Source organism: Cyprinodon variegatus, unplaced genomic scaffold (genome assembly GCF_000732505.1).
Source record: "Cyprinodon variegatus isolate N-32 unplaced genomic scaffold, C_variegatus-1.0 Scaffold78, whole genome shotgun sequence".
Classification (NCBI taxonomy): Eukaryota; Metazoa; Chordata; class Actinopteri; order Cyprinodontiformes; family Cyprinodontidae; genus Cyprinodon; species Cyprinodon variegatus.
In genome coordinates, this window is record NW_015150531.1 from 879,782 (window position 1) to 895,288 (window position 15,507).

At 38.5% G+C, this 15,507-nt stretch overlaps 1 protein-coding gene across 4 annotated transcripts in view; it reads right to left on the bottom strand.

Annotated features, from left to right (window-relative positions):
• The window catches only part of epha7 (EPH receptor A7), a 162,918-nt gene that overhangs the window by 25,590 nt on the left and 121,821 nt on the right, over positions 1 to 15,507 (bottom strand). The window contains exons 8-13 of one of the 4 annotated variants that reach the window (XM_015372951.1): positions 12,622 to 12,730; positions 9,355 to 9,410; positions 5,701 to 5,814; positions 5,065 to 5,250; positions 1,100 to 1,161; positions 670 to 879 (exon numbers count right to left, since the gene is read on the bottom strand). In XM_015372951.1, coding sequence (XP_015228437.1) covers positions 670 to 879; positions 1,100 to 1,161; positions 5,065 to 5,250; positions 5,701 to 5,814; positions 9,355 to 9,410; positions 12,622 to 12,730 — 737 coding nt within the window. Of the gene's footprint in view, positions 1 to 669; positions 880 to 1,099; positions 1,162 to 5,064; positions 5,251 to 5,700; positions 5,827 to 9,354; positions 9,411 to 12,585; positions 12,731 to 15,507 lie in introns of all 4 variants that reach the window. The other 3 variants (XM_015372950.1, XM_015372949.1, XM_015372948.1) reach the window with 3 other exon arrangements.

The following is a 15,507-nucleotide window of genomic DNA, read 5'->3' on the forward strand; positions in this document are numbered from 1 at the left end:
GACCCGGTGAGTAGCATATTTTAAAAAAAGAACATTTAAGGTTGTTTTAAGGACATTATCTGACATGCACTATGCAAGCCATTCTGAAGCAGCCAGGGGGGGATTCTACATGAGCCAAAAAGCAGAGAAAGGACCAATTGTCAAAATGTTGGTGTCGATCATTCGATTTCATCCTGGACACTACAGAAAATGGGCTAAAAGTGTTAAAAACCGACCGGAATTTTCCTTTAAAGTTCAAAGTGTATGAATACTTCTGTAAGGTGCAAATAATTTAGAGTTTTATGACAGAAAGTAAATATGAAATGAAACAAATTAAAACCCTTTGGGAGACTTTTTTAAGGAACGGTTCAGGGAGTTGGTTAGCAGAGGTTGAAAAGTGTCTTCCATTTGCCTTTCATGTTTTCATGTCTCGACATTTATGCTCATTGAATTACCAACATTTAAAAAACAGCATCCTAATTAAACATTTCCTGACTGCTAAACTAAACGAATGAAACGTAGAAGCAAAGCCTGTTGGTAGAGCTCCTAAATGAAAGTTGGCTTTACTGCCTGAGACTACCTGGACACGCTCATCTTATTCTGCTCCATTTTCATGCACCAGCAGCAACTTGATTAGAGAATTCAGACAAGGCTCTTGGTAGGAGAGAACAAGCTATTTAATTGACTCACAGTTGTTGTGTAGACAGCCTCGGGATCGTCCTCTATCACCCTTGACAGGCCGAAGTCTGAGACTTTACATACGAGATTGCTGTTGACGAGGATGTTCCGCGCAGCCAGGTCTCGGTGGACGTAGCCCATATCAGCCAGATATCTCATTCCTGCTGCAATGCCCCGCAGCATCCCCACCAACTGGATGACTGTGAACTGACCGTCGTGTTTCTGCATGGAAAAACACAGACAGGTCAGCCATCTTCACTGACCAGTGGGGGAGGGGGGGTATTTAGGTTGCAAGGCTGCACCAGCTTTAGTTAGAAGATTTATGATATTCATGCAGAGCACACAGACTCCCCGCTGCAGACTCCCTGCTCACTGGGACACCAGGAGAAGTGTAGAGAAAAGTTGGAAAAGATGCTGCAGCAACTTGGGAGGTGATACTAACCCTGAGGAAAGCATCTAATGAGCCGTTCTCCATGTACTCGATGACAATCATCACCGGTTTTCCTGAAAGGAAAGATGGAGAAAAGCACAAAACAAAGAGCAGATGATTAATGGATATCTAATTTGAATTTGGCTTTCTTAATACCTCACAAAACAATGGCTGAACCAGAACTGATTCCAAGTTATTTATAGTTATGTTTCATTTGCTTTTAATTAGAGGTTCCCATCTGTTCCTTTTATTAGTCTCTAAATGAGAAAATGTTTAAAAGAGAGCAGCTTATTTAACCAGATGTACACTCCTGATCAAAATATATGACTCAGCACTTTAATAAAAAAAACTACAACTTTTTTTTTATTATATCATGAAAAAACTCCCTTTTATGAGCTTTTAACTGTGTTATAATGCTATTCCTTCATATGAATCCTGTGTAAAATGGTATTTAGCTGGTTTATGCATGTCAGAGTAATCCTCATGAATCCTCCTCCCCCTCCTGTGATGGTGATGTGAGTCAGACCTCCAGCATTTCTACTGAAAGGTGACCGAGTGGATTCTTTGGCTAATGTTTAATGCAAAAAAGGCTCAATAAGATGCTGCAGCAGCTCTAGGTGTCTTTCTTCTAGATTGTAACATAACAGGTCATATTTAACTCTTAAAGGCACTATTTCATCATATAAATGCCTACAGTTGACTTTAGAAGGCTTAATTAGCCAGGATATAGGAGCTTTAAAATAAAAAGCACCAAATAAACAAAACTGTGGGTGTTAAAAAAGGACTCAATGTTTAGAAGGCCTTCTGTTCATCTTGATTCATGATTCTTTAACCCTTTATAGGGCAGGTTAGTGTCTTTGATCCCTTGCATACCCTTTACAGAAGGAGTCCACCCCTTCCTGAGTGAGGTCTAGAAGCACTAGATCTATATCCAGCCATTCAGCAAAGATCCTGCTACATGGCTGTTCATCTTATTTTGGCATTTGACCATTTAGATGAGCTCTAGAATGATAGATTAACTGCTGTAAAAGAAGTTGGAAAAAAAGGTTAAGTCAAGAAAAATGGTAAAAAGCTCATTGAAAAGTTAAAATGTTAATAAGCAGAGTTAACAACTCTTTTTAGGTTTATAAACTAAATAATGTAAGTGCCAGTATCAGCATGAATGCCTCTAAAGTTATGTTGGACCAAATAAACTTTGTCTCTTTCCCTCTCAGTGTGTTTTTCAGAAATTTATTAGAAGCAGATTTGTTATTTTTCTTAATATATTCGGGCAAGTGATGTTTCTTGTTATTACATTTACATTCATTCTTATCATCAAAATGTCCATATTTTATTTTTTTTAATATTACAAAGGTAATAATGTCTTGTCTTGGATTCCAATTACGCTATTTACTGCAAAACTTTTAAATTAAATAAGTGATTTTTTCTTAAAATAAGTACATTTTTCTTGAAATTAAGAGGTAATGGAGACACTTTGCCAATGGAACAAGATGATTTAAACTTAAAATAAGAGAAAATAATTACATAGTCTTATTTCAAGTGCATTTTATCCAATTATCTTATTTTAAGAGTAAAAATACTCATTCCATTAGCAGATCATCTTATTTACCTACACAAATTAAGGGTAAATGCACTTAATTTAACTTATTTTTACTTATTTTTAGATCATTTTTGCAGTGTTGGCTTCAAATTTAGATTTTATTTTTTTTGTAGTGTTTCACTGAGCACCCTATAAAGAGTTAAATCTTAATACGGAGAGGTTTCCTGAAGCTGAGCGATTACGACTTTATTAGGGATCTGGATGTTTAGTTGTGGGAACCTTCTTTCCCATCTTCTGTATTTCCACTCGGTTTAGATCTTTAGAATATGCAGGAAGATCCCAAAGCGCTCCGTTCCTCCTTTATCAGATAGAACAGGCTTCTGTAGAAAGACGAGGACCCTCTGTTAGGAGGGGCGTCCCCCTCATTGCCAGATGGAGGCTGGAGGCCCACGCCGTTTAACCTGAAGCTCCTTTGGTGCTGAAAAAATGCTGAAATCCATGGTGAGATCTCCTCGTCACATTTGAGGCCATCAGGACCAGGGATTTTTCTCAGTGAGTAAATAAAACATCTTCCACCCTTTAATCTCCCATATTCGGTGCTCCCATACACAAGCCCCAAATAAACAAGATTCTGGCCTTTGAAGAGCAGCTTTTTTTGAAGCGCTCTCTCATACATGCCGTCTCATGGTTAGCGGTTGCCAGGCTGCACCAGTAAAGGCCTTAATTTGTGTCTTCACAAACAGTCCAACACAAACAACATTTTTTGAGGTCAAAAGAATTTGCTTTTTGTCCTGTTTTCCTCCAAGATCTTTAGGAAATGTAAAATATCTCTGCATCCTGCTGCTGCATCTTTACAATCCTGCCGTGTACACAGGAAGTCTGCTTCCCTCTACTATCAGGGGGGCACCACACTAAGACTCCTCTACAGGCAGAAAAGCCATATTAATGTGCAGATTTTGACATTTTAAGGCTGTGGCTTTTTCATCAGCTGGTGATCCAGTTTGGGTTTTAATGGAATCTTTAATCAGCTTCTCTTCTCTGTTTGTTTTCTGTCTACTTCTTGTTTACATGCATTTACAGCCTGATTTTCACTTAAATTTATAGGGAAGTCCCTGTTCTGACGTTGCATTTCCCAGTGGTGCACGACTTTACACGAGCGAATAAAGTGAATGTGATTAGTTGTTTATCAAGGGGGCGGGATTGTTGTAGCGGAAGGTTCATAAGCAAGTTTGATTGTGGCTGGTTTGTTGGAAGCATCTTGCTAACCAGTTAGCATCTTAGTGCTAGCACACTAGAAAAGCGATCTAGAAATAAGTAAAAAGTAAAAGTATTTACCCTTAATCTGAGTACTTAATTTAGATAGTTTTCCTGTGGAATTAGTATTTTTACTCTTAAAATAAGATAATTAGATAATATTCACTTAAAATAAGACAATGCAATTGTATTTTCTTATTTTTAATGTAAATTGTCTTGTTCCATTGGCAAAATGTCTCACTTTCCTCCTTTATTCAAGACTAAATGCATTTATTTTAAGAAAAAATTACTTATTTAGATTTTTTCAGCATGTTTATACATATATTAACCTTTTGGCTTAATGAGCAATAAGACATAAAATTAACTGAGAAAAAAAATGTGGTATGTAATAAAGCAATAAAGCAACATCATATATAAACACACTGCAAAAATTGAAATCTAAATAAGTCCTTTTTTTTTTTAATAAATACATTTTGTCTTAAATTCTGGGAGGTAAGTCAGACTCTTTTCAAATGGAATGAGACAACTTACATTTAAAATAAGAAAAAAAAATCTATTGTCTTTATTCAAGTGCATTTTATCTAATTATTTTATTCTAAGGCTAAACATTCTCATTCAATTGGCAAATATCTCATTTACCTGCTCTAATTAAGGGTAAACACACTTAATTTAAGAAATGTTTACGTATTGTTCCATTAGCAAAATGTCTTGTTTTCCTCCTCAATCCAAGAATAAATGCACTTATTTTAAGAAAAAAATACTTATGTAGATATTATTTTTCAATGAACTTAATAGGAAAATAAATTATTCTTATTTCTTATTTGAATCATTGCGTATATTGGCTGCTATATATGAATCAAGATGCTATGACCGAAAAAATGTGATTGACAGATGACCGTTGATATATGATTGGCTGAATTTAGGTGTTCAGGCTGACGTAGAACTAACTGGCCTGAATAAGATAACGAAGAAAAAACAGATTTTAAGACGGGATTTATTTTAAATATAGATTTTCTAAATTTTGGGATAGTATCAATGTCTGATAAAGAGTATATTTATAGACATGTTTAAGCCAGAATGATTTGACATTAAAATATGATTTCCCTATGACTTTAAATCCACCAAATTGTCATTCCTACATTTTGTTCTGTGTTCACATGAAGGCTAAAGCAGCGATTCCCACCTCTGGTCACCACCCCCTCCAGGTGGACCACGTTGGGATGATCAAACTGTCCCATGATGCTGGCCTCGCACAGGAAATCCCGCCTCTGCTTCTCGGTGTAGCCCACTTTCAGCGTCTTTATGGCGACCGACACGTCCCGCTTCCCAGGCAGCTTCAGTCGACCGCTGCACACCTCCCCGAACTCTCCTGCGAGGGTTGAAATCAGTCACGAGTGTAGGTTTAAAAAGGAGAGAAAAACCTCATTCGCTTCACAATGACAAATTTATTAGTGTATTTTGAGATAAAGCAGCTGTGTAGTGCTGGAATACAAATTGCTGCACGACACCTTGTTCCACCCGGGGGAGTGTAACCAAGACCTATAATAAGACATGCTAGAGATGCATAGATACTGTCATTGACCGCCTCGCTAAAACCCATGTGGCAGCAATTTTTCACCTGCGGTTATCTCCGTGACTCCCTCTGCCAGATGCAGACCACACATTAATTGCAATGAACTTTTTTCCCCTCCTTGCAATTGCTCTATCAATATAAGATGCATGAAGCTGTGTCCCCTATTCAAGGTGTAAATATTTGCCTGTCAGCATGATGTATGAGAGAAGGTAGCAGCTAAACAGGAGGAGCTGAGGATGGGCTCACCTGCTCCAATAACACGCTCGATTTTTATGCAGGAGGCATCCAACTCCTTGGCAAATTGATGGACAGCCCTGTTTGGGTCCTCGTAGGTTTCGGGGTCAATGTAGGTTTTGGTGCCTGGAAATTTAACTGTAGAAAGGTAAGAGGATTACTGTTATGATTAAATATGCACACTGCGCAGCGGCAGGCACTTGACAGGCAAACGATTACGGAGGCCGGGGATTCAGAGGGAGCAGCTGAACCATCAGCTGCTGGTGTCAAACGGACTTTACGCTCCTGAAACCTCTGCACTAAGTGGGAGGCAAAGATTGAGCTAACCTGTGGCTTTGGTTTCTTATCAGGCAGCCGGTTGCTGTTCAACCTCTGCAACACTCAAATACTTTAACATTCAGAGGATTGAGTGAGCGGGGAGGGCCATTTATTACAATCTCTCATATTCTAAGACTTAAAATAAGTTCTGAAATGTATTTTCCTTTGTTTACTTTGCTTCTCTTTAATGTTTTACAGAGCTGCAGTTTTCTGGTCTTTTTTTTCACTCTTACAAGTTTCAGATCATCAACCCAAATTTATTAGACAAAGATAATCAGGGGCGGATTTAGGACATTTGGGGTCCTAGGCAAAGACAGCCAGGGGGGCCATAAAAAAGATCCATTATACTTGTTAATAGAACATTATTTGTTCTAGGTTTTGTCCCTCTCTTCTTTCCAATTTTGTCTCCAAATTCTCCAGTAGCAGAATAAAGTCTCTAGATGTGGCGCTTTTTTAGAAATCAAAGTGCTACACTGCAAAAATGATCTAGAAATAGGTAAAAATCACCTAAATTAAGTGTATTTACCCTTGATTTGAATAGGTAAATTTGATAATTTGCCAATGGAATTAGTATTTTTACCCTTAAAATAAGATAATTAGATAATATGCACTTGGAATAAGACAATGCAATTGTGTTTTCTTATTTTAAATCTAAATTGTCTTGTTCCATTGGCAAAATGTCTCGTTTTCCTCCTCAATTCAAGAATAAATGCACTTATTTTAAGAAAAAATGACTTATCTAGATTTTGATTTTTTCCAGTGTAGAGGGGTCTGAAAAGTGGCTAAATATAGCGACTAAAGCGCTAAGTTAGCAACACTGCTCTTTGCATCGCTTGTTTTTAAATAGTTTGCTGTCTGTTTGGACCTTTCTGAACATGTGCAGCAAATGGACTGATCCAATATGGTGGACACTGAAGAGGGGTGAAAAGGATTTTTATCAAAAACATAATTATTGTGCACAAATAAGGAATAAACTATACATGTAGGAGTTTCATGGAGCCCCCAGGAACTTGGCGCCCAGGGTAACTGCCTAGTATTGCCTAATGGTAAATCCGCCCCTGAAGATAATCTAAGTTAAGAGAAATTGTAGATTCTAAATGACCATTTCAGATAACAATGCCACACAAAAAACCCAACCTGATGTTGTTTGAAAAAGGTTATTTCCCCTTAAGACACTAACTGCTTGTTCCAAACTGGTGTACATATAAAAAGCTTAGAATGAGTCTTTTTACATGACTTTTTCACAAACATATTTAACTTTAGCAGCACATTTGGGATTTCAGTGCACAATCATCAGGATCTGCTGCTGCGCTTAGGGTCACTGAGGAATGTTGGCCTAGTGATTAGAGCAGTGCGCTTGTGCTCTGAGAAGGTTGCATCATCAGTTCATGATATATCTATAAAACTCTACTTTATATTCAATGCATTTATATTTTTGTAGCATATATTTAGTTGAAGATAAAGATTTTTCTTCTAAATCTGGAACATCAAAGTAAAAACAAAAAAAAGGAACAGATGAAGGAGGCAAAAAGAGCATCCCTGCCCCATGCATCTGATTCCAGGAAAGGCTGCCCCAACTTACGTTACAGATGCTCAGTATTCAATTATAAAAAAAAAAAAAAAAAAACTCCATATGATGATCTGTTAAGCTGCACAGTTTAGCCAAAGTTTTTAACAACCTCTAAATGTTCAGCTAACAGCTGCAGAGGAAAACTAACTGAATAGTTATAGTTTCCTGCATATTCAGATGCAGGAAAGACGCATTTTTAAATACAAATGAAGAAGTTAGGACAGAGCAGCAGTAGGGGGAGCGCTCTGAATGAACTAATGATGCGTCCTTCCTTTTAAATACAGACTTCAAGGTTAGCCTTGGCTAGACCCCCCCCAATCTTAAGTAGGATTAAGAGAGGCAGTAAAATAGATGGGTGATTCTTCACAAAGTCACATATGACCCAATGACTTCTATGTGAGAAAAGGTATTATTCTAAAACACCAATGAATATGTTAAAGCAGGTATGGAGGCTTCCTGTCAGGGTCCTTTATGTTAGAAGAAGAAGAATCCTGAGTATGAAGGACTTCCTGCTTCAATATCCCAGAGACATTTTCCATTGCAAACCTTATTGGTTGTTATTAAGCTAGAAAAATCAGACCTTCTTTCTTGTTCTCTATGTTAAAATAAAAAAAAATAAAGATTACACGCTCCAGAAGTGACAAGAAATCATATTTGAAATTTTGTTTCTTATGAATTAGGCTAAAAAAAAGGTTTCACAATAAAGTCATGCTGCAAAGAAAACAAGAGAATTACAATTTCATGTGTTATAAACTGCATTTGGGCTGATGTGCTTTAAATTCAACATAGCCACCTGAAAGCCAATGAGTTTAACATTAAAGCACTTCTATAATAAAGTAAAGTGAGCTGAGAAATCTCCAAAAGAGCAGTCAGAGAGACGTGGAAGTTGAACGGTGGAAACTGACTAGTGTAAACACAACAAATCCATTGTGCTCCAGGGAGAGGACGCTGGCAGCTGAGATTTCCCTCCACTTGCTCCCATAATTGCTCCGTCCATCCAAGATGTCAGTGGATCTGATAGTACACGTCTTATCACAACTTCCTCACTCGTACATGGCAGACAAATTGGGTCTAGGCGTTGGATCTGGCTTCTGTCGCCCTGACAGCCACTCGTCACCCAGAACCGCTCGCCAGATGCTTCCATTAAACGCCATCCACACAAGCTTTGTTTCTGTTTTCTCACCTCTTTTTTTTTTTTTTGGAAGCAGGTGGGACTTTGAAGATACTGAGCCACATTTGTCAGATACTTAACAGCGGCCAGCCTGGGCTTCAGCAGCATGGGCTTTACGCTTAGTGACACCCCTGACCCTCTGTTTCTAAATCAGCAGTTAGCCAACAGCGCGGATCATTATGGCTCCACTTGGAGAAGCTGTCTGCAACTGCATCTCCGGGGGCATCATTAGGGGTGGCGCATCAGTTAGAAAACTATGCGCAGACCACAAAACTCTGAGACTCTCTAAAAACCGGCAGACTTATATTTTTGAAGAACCTTCCTTCACATCCAGGCCAACCTTTCACTCCCTCACCGGCGGGTGACACACACTTGGGTTTGCGGTTTCCGACATCTTCATCTCCGGCACCGAGTCGAGCCAATCAGCAGCAGAAGCTAGCCTGATAGATCCTGGCTGTGCCTCAAATGAAACGAGCTGGGATAATAGCCATGCTGGGGGGTGCTAATGAGTTTTAATGCATTCTTCCTGCTTAGTCTGGAGCAGCATGTGTCTATGCAAACCAAACATACATTTGTGTATTTTGGGCAGAAGAACAAAAGCACTCACACTGAAAGTAGAGCTCCTCATCCCCCTCCTGATCGGCTTTGCTGTACCCGCAGTGCCTGCGTAAGGGAGGGGGGGAGAAAAAGAGAATGGCAGAATCAACAGGGAGAAATTAATATCCTAAATTGCAAGAATTTTAATTCCTCAACTAATGCTTTGTAAGACAAATCTGTTAAGACACCCAGCTGAGCTGTAGGAGCAGCAAAGCCAACAGCCTGGCTCAGGCAAAGTAGCTCAGCTTGTTAATAATGTCACATATCACACAGCACATGGACTGGAAACGACGCTTTAGCAGATCCTCTATTGCTTTCTGAAAGGTACTGAAAGTCCGCACCCAAGCTCATGTTTTATTGCATCAAAATAAAAAAATATATAAAGCATCCAGGCCAAAGAAACCATGACCCCCTGAAAGACGTCACTGATGTTTCTACTGTCTGGTGCAACGCTGGAAAAAAATCGTTTTTTTCTTGAAGTAAATACATTTGGAACAAGACAATTTACATGAGAAAAAAATAAGAAAATGCATTTGTATTGTGCTATTTCAACACTAGAAAAACTATCTAGAAATAAGTAAAAATGTCTTAAATTAAGCATATTTACACTTAATCTGAATGGGTAAATTAGATAGTTTGCAAATGGAATGAGTATTTTACTCTTAAAATAAGATAATTAGATAACATGTACTTGAAATAAGACAATGCAGTTGTTTTTTCATATTTCAAATGTAAAATTGTCTTGTTCCATTGGCACTTTTCTCCTCATTTCAAGGGAAAAAAACTCATTTTAAGAAAAAAATGACTTATTTACATTTAATTGTTTTGCAATTTAGTGCATTTTACCTAATTATCTTATTGTAAGAATAAAAATACTCATTTACCGACTCAATTTAAGGGTTAATACACTTAATTGAAGAAATGTTGACTTATTTCTAGATGGTTTTTACACTGAGTCAGGTTGGGGAGCACACTGCAAAAACTATATAGATATAATAAAGTGTTATAGTGTGATGGAAATTTGGGTTTATGCGTACAAATATTGGGACCCTGTTTCGGTCTCAGGATAAAAACATTTGTACGTGTAATTTTTATCCTTAATTTGAGCAGGTGAATAAGATGGTTTGCCAATGGAATCAGTGTTTTTACTCTGATAATTAGATAATATGCACCTCAAATAAGACAATAACAATGTTTTTTCTTATCTTAAATGTAAAATTGTCTTGTTCCATTGGCAAAATGTCTCCCTTGCTTCCTCAATAAAAGAAAAAATGCACTTATTTAGATTTCAACTTTTTGCAATGTGGTGTTTGACAATAAAAACACCGCCATTAAGCTGAAAACAAGGCTGAGGTTACATTTGGCCTGGTTGACACTTCAGGAAGTGGGTAACCTTACAGAATGACACAGATTCACATGAGTTCACACTGGCTTCAAAGACTTACACTCTAAATCTAAGTCTTTGAACACAGCAAAAAATGGAAATTTGTATGAGTTATTTTTGCTAAAATTGAGTGAATTTTGTCTTGAATTGAGGAGATAAGTGAGACACCTTGCCAATGGAACAAGACAATTTACATTTAAAATAAGAAAAAAACAATTGCTTTGTCTTATTTCAAGTTAATATTATCTAATTGTCTTATTTTAGGAGTAGAAATACTCATTCCATTGGCAAATCGTCTCATTTACCTACTAAAATTAAGGGTAAATGCACTTATTTTAAGAAATTTTGTACTTATTTCTAGATGGTTTTTGCAGTGAAGCCCATGTGAACTTACATAAACAGACATTGTCCTAAAATTAAGCTTGATTTGTTTATGCATTAAAAACATATAAGCAGTATAAATAAAATATATTAAAAAATATCAACCATAGACTCAACCTATTCTCATTATGAGTGCGTGTGAAATTGTACGAAAAGTTATGCACCGTAATTTCGTACGTTTTGGACGTTTTTTTCGTCGTATGCGCATCTGACGCACCATTCACGAATCTAGAATATAAATTACAATTAGCCCTAACCCTGACCCTAACCCTAGGATATAAAACAGCAAGCAACGTAGTTAGAGACATGAAGAAGTGATGATTGCACTGTTTTTCCCATTTTTACGTCCGTCTGCGGATCTGCTTTTTTTTCTCTGTCTGCCAGCGCATGCGCACTGATGTGGTTTTCTGAGGAAAAACGTCCAAAAACGTACGAAACAGTGTGCATAACTTTTCGTACGATTTCATACGCACTGATAATGAGAATATGTTGTTAGACTTGGCTGTTGGAATGTCTCAAATCTGATTGATGTATCAGGATGTACCAACATCAAAAACCAACTTAAATCCTACCTACACTGGAAAAACGGTCTATAAATAAGTAAAATGTCTGCAATGAAGTGTATTTACCCTTAATGTTAGTAGGTAAATAAGGTAGTTTGCCAATGAAATTAGTATTTTTACTCTTAAAATCAGATAATTAGATAATATGCACTGAAAATAAAACAATGCCATTGTGTTTTCTTATTTTAAATGTGAATTGTCTTGTTCCAATTTTAAAATGTCTCATTTATCTTCTCTATTTAAGAATAAATGCAGTTTTTTAAGAACAAATGACTTATCTAGATTTAGTTTTTTTCCAGTGTAATAGTCAGTCGGTAGGTTTTAAGTCTTGAGTCCCTGAGAAAGACCGAATCCACACAACAAACCTGTGTTGTCAATGTGACCTAATATCCTACCGTCTAAGGTAGGATAAATCTGAAATTCATATTTAGATAATGCTTTTTATGTTTTTAGGATCATTTGTTGTGCTTTACTTGAAGCTTTACATTCAAATAAAGTAAAGAGCTGCGAAAATACATCAAGGAGGGTTGTGTGAATTCATAATGACAAGCAGGTTTGGCTGGAATTCTATTCACGCAGAGGGATAATGACAATGGACTGAGTGGTTTGTGATGATGGAAAAAAATCAGCAGCATACTTCATCATGCCCTCTCCGTGCCACACGCTCTCATGCAGGAATGCAGGGCCAAAGCTCTCTCTGTGGAATGCTCGTCTTATAATGGCTCCACAAAAAAACAGCTTCAGACTCTGGTTGGAGGTCGGTGGGCGGTGGTGGGAGTGGAAAATGGTGCATCACAAGCCATTAGCGCGGCATGCCACGAGATGACGCGTGCACATGTGTGCGTGTGCCAAGGCTCCACAGTGGTGGAGGCTTGTGAGTGACAGAAAGGCTAATTGACAAGCGCAGACTCACAGGAGCGGAGAGTCAATGGGGCCCGCGAGAGCGTACCTTCTCCCGATGATGAAGCCGAACACCATGAACACCAGGATGATGGTCCCCGCCACGGCCACCACGGCTATGATGATGACGGGGTTCTGCTCGCTGGAGACAATCGCAGCTGATGAGAAACAAACACAAACAGCGGAGAGAGAAAGACAGAGAGGCTCAGTTTGAACTTCAAAACACTGAAAACTGCAGGACAGACAGTAATTAAGTCCCAATGAACAGCATGGAGATTGATAACCACCACATCACACCCCACTTTCTCCCCCCTGAGACTAAACTGGAATAGGGGCTTTTCTATTTTAGTCGTCCTTATACACACGGCTCTACTGTTTCAGAAAGTGGGCTTAATAGTCCCAGACGGCGACGGCGATGCCCTTCATCTCAAACAAAGGCGTATTCAGGTTGAATTGTTTCCTATTCAGAACTCTCATAGCTCTCAGACTGTTTTCACTGACAAACTGCTGATAGCTCCACGGAACAGCTGGAAGCGGCTTCATATACAGTCCATGGAAGCCACGTATGAGGGGGGAAGTTCATGCATTTTAAATCAAGTGTATCTGAAGGAAAAATAGTGACGGAGAGAAGCATGCCAATATTTCATCAGCTGTTCGTATGTGGAAGCAGAAGGGGGGGGGCTCCACTGTTGAATTACACACCTGAGGGTTTCCATCTTCAGGCTGTCACACTGAAGGCTGCAGCTTTGAGAGCTGCTCACGGATGCTTTCGTCGGATTGCAAGCTCCGACTCACGCTGCTCTGCAGGATTCTTTTATTAATGCACAAAGATTTCTGATGTTCTTTAAAGTCAATGTTCATGAACTGAAATATCGCTGTGATACATTGAAGACTTTGTGTTTGCTGGTAGTGAAGGGCTGATGATACTAACACAAGGTGCCCATGATATATCCAGGGGGGATTTACCATTAGGCAATACTAGGCAGTTGCCTAGGGCCCCAAGTTCCTGGGGGCCCCATAAAACTCTGTTTACATGTATGGTTAATACAACTATTCCTTATTTGTGCACATTAATTATGTTTTTGATAAAAATCCTTTGGCTAAAATGCCATCAGAACGCTGATAATATTAAGTGTCTCAGCCCCCCCTTCAGTGTCCACCATATTGGATCAGTCCATTTGCTGCACATGTTCAGAAAGGTCCAAACAGACAGCAGCAAACCATTTGAAAACAAACCATGCAAAGAGCAGTGTTGCCAATTTAGCGCTTTAGTCGCTATATTTAGCCACTTTTCAGACCCCTCTAGCACTTTGATTTCTAAAAAGCTCCTAGCGCCAAATCTAGAGACTTTTTCCTGCTACTGGAGACTTTGGAGACAACATCTAAAAGCAGCGAACTCTGCTCTCCAGAGCGAGTAGATTGGTAACCCCGCCTCCTGCTCTCCTCTATCTTGTCTGCTGTCATGATTCATGCAGCTATTATTTCATCCAGATGAAAAATGGAGAACAGAGAAGCAGATCATGGCTTGTCTACAGTGAAAAGAAGGACTGGGTTATTTACTTTGGCCTTTTTGGAAACACAGGAAGGAGCAATCAGCTAAGTGAGCTTAGTGCTTGGAAAAAATCTTTCATTCCTTTAGAGACAGCATGAAAAGTCAGCTGAGTACAAAACATAGAGAGGAAAACAAGAAGAAAAGGGACAAGAAGAGAGGGACACAACCTAGAACAGATAATGGATGTCTATTCTATTAACATTTCTCTATCTGTAGAATGGGGCTGTTTTATGTGTTGTCTTCTCAATTCAGAGGGGCCCCCTGCCTGTCTTTGCCCAGGGCCCCAAATTTGCTAAATCCGCCCCTGGATGTATGAAGTTGTTTTTCAGATTCAGAGCAAAAACACTGAAGTGTTTTTTTTCCTTCCTTCCTTTCCCATCGACTGGGCTTGCTTTTGAAGATATTTTTCAATAAAAATACTATCTTACTAAAACTAGTTTCCCTTTGTGGTTAATTATGTATTTTTGAATTGAATGAAATAAATTCTTTTGGAAAAAATCATAAAACTAAAAATGTTCACATGTGCCTCTTTTGCATATTAGGTGAGCTACATTTCATCTTCAACATGACAACATAACATGTTTATTGCTCTACTGACAAAGCAAAAGAGTGTTTTAGTTATTAAAAATAATAAAAATGTTTGTTTCGGCTTTTTTCCAAAGTGAGCAGCTATGATCACGATCATATTTCACATTTAGCGTCTGTTTATTTCTCTTGGTATTGGAGTATTTATTAAAAAACATGATAAAATTTCCTGAAATTTTAATTTAATGGTGTTTTCTTTTCTAGCCATTTTATTTAAATGACACCTTATTTTCATCAGTTGTCCTTCTGACAATGTTAAGTCATTCTGGTGTATTTCCTGAGCTGCAGACCCCTTACAGTAACAATAACATCTATGGAGGTGGCACTGAGACAGTGGATTAGTCTTAGTGCTGCTGGCTTCACCTCAACCATAAACTGGACTGGGGTAACAGCAAGGATGCTCTTTGCAGGAAGGATGGAGGAAAACTCTATCTGCTGAGAAGATGGAGACCTTCTGTGGGGTGCAGGAGGTGTCTCTGATGGCAACCGCCATCTTTAATGAGGAATTGCTACAAAGTCAATGGCTGGGCTTCCTTGGATAAGAAACTTCACCAAGCTGTCTTTATATTCTAGTTGAATTATCTCTTTAAAGTGCCTTTAGATGTGCTGCTGTTTACACAAAATGACTAAAGTGGGGTACAGCAGTTTTCTGGAGCAGCAGTTTTTCCACTGCTGAGAGGAAGATGATGGATAAGCTCATAAGGAGGCCTGCTTGACCAAGTGCAGCAACAGAAGAATTCATTAAAGGGCTTTGGAGAAACTATCCTCACTGTTGAACACCATCTTCAGCCCAATGCA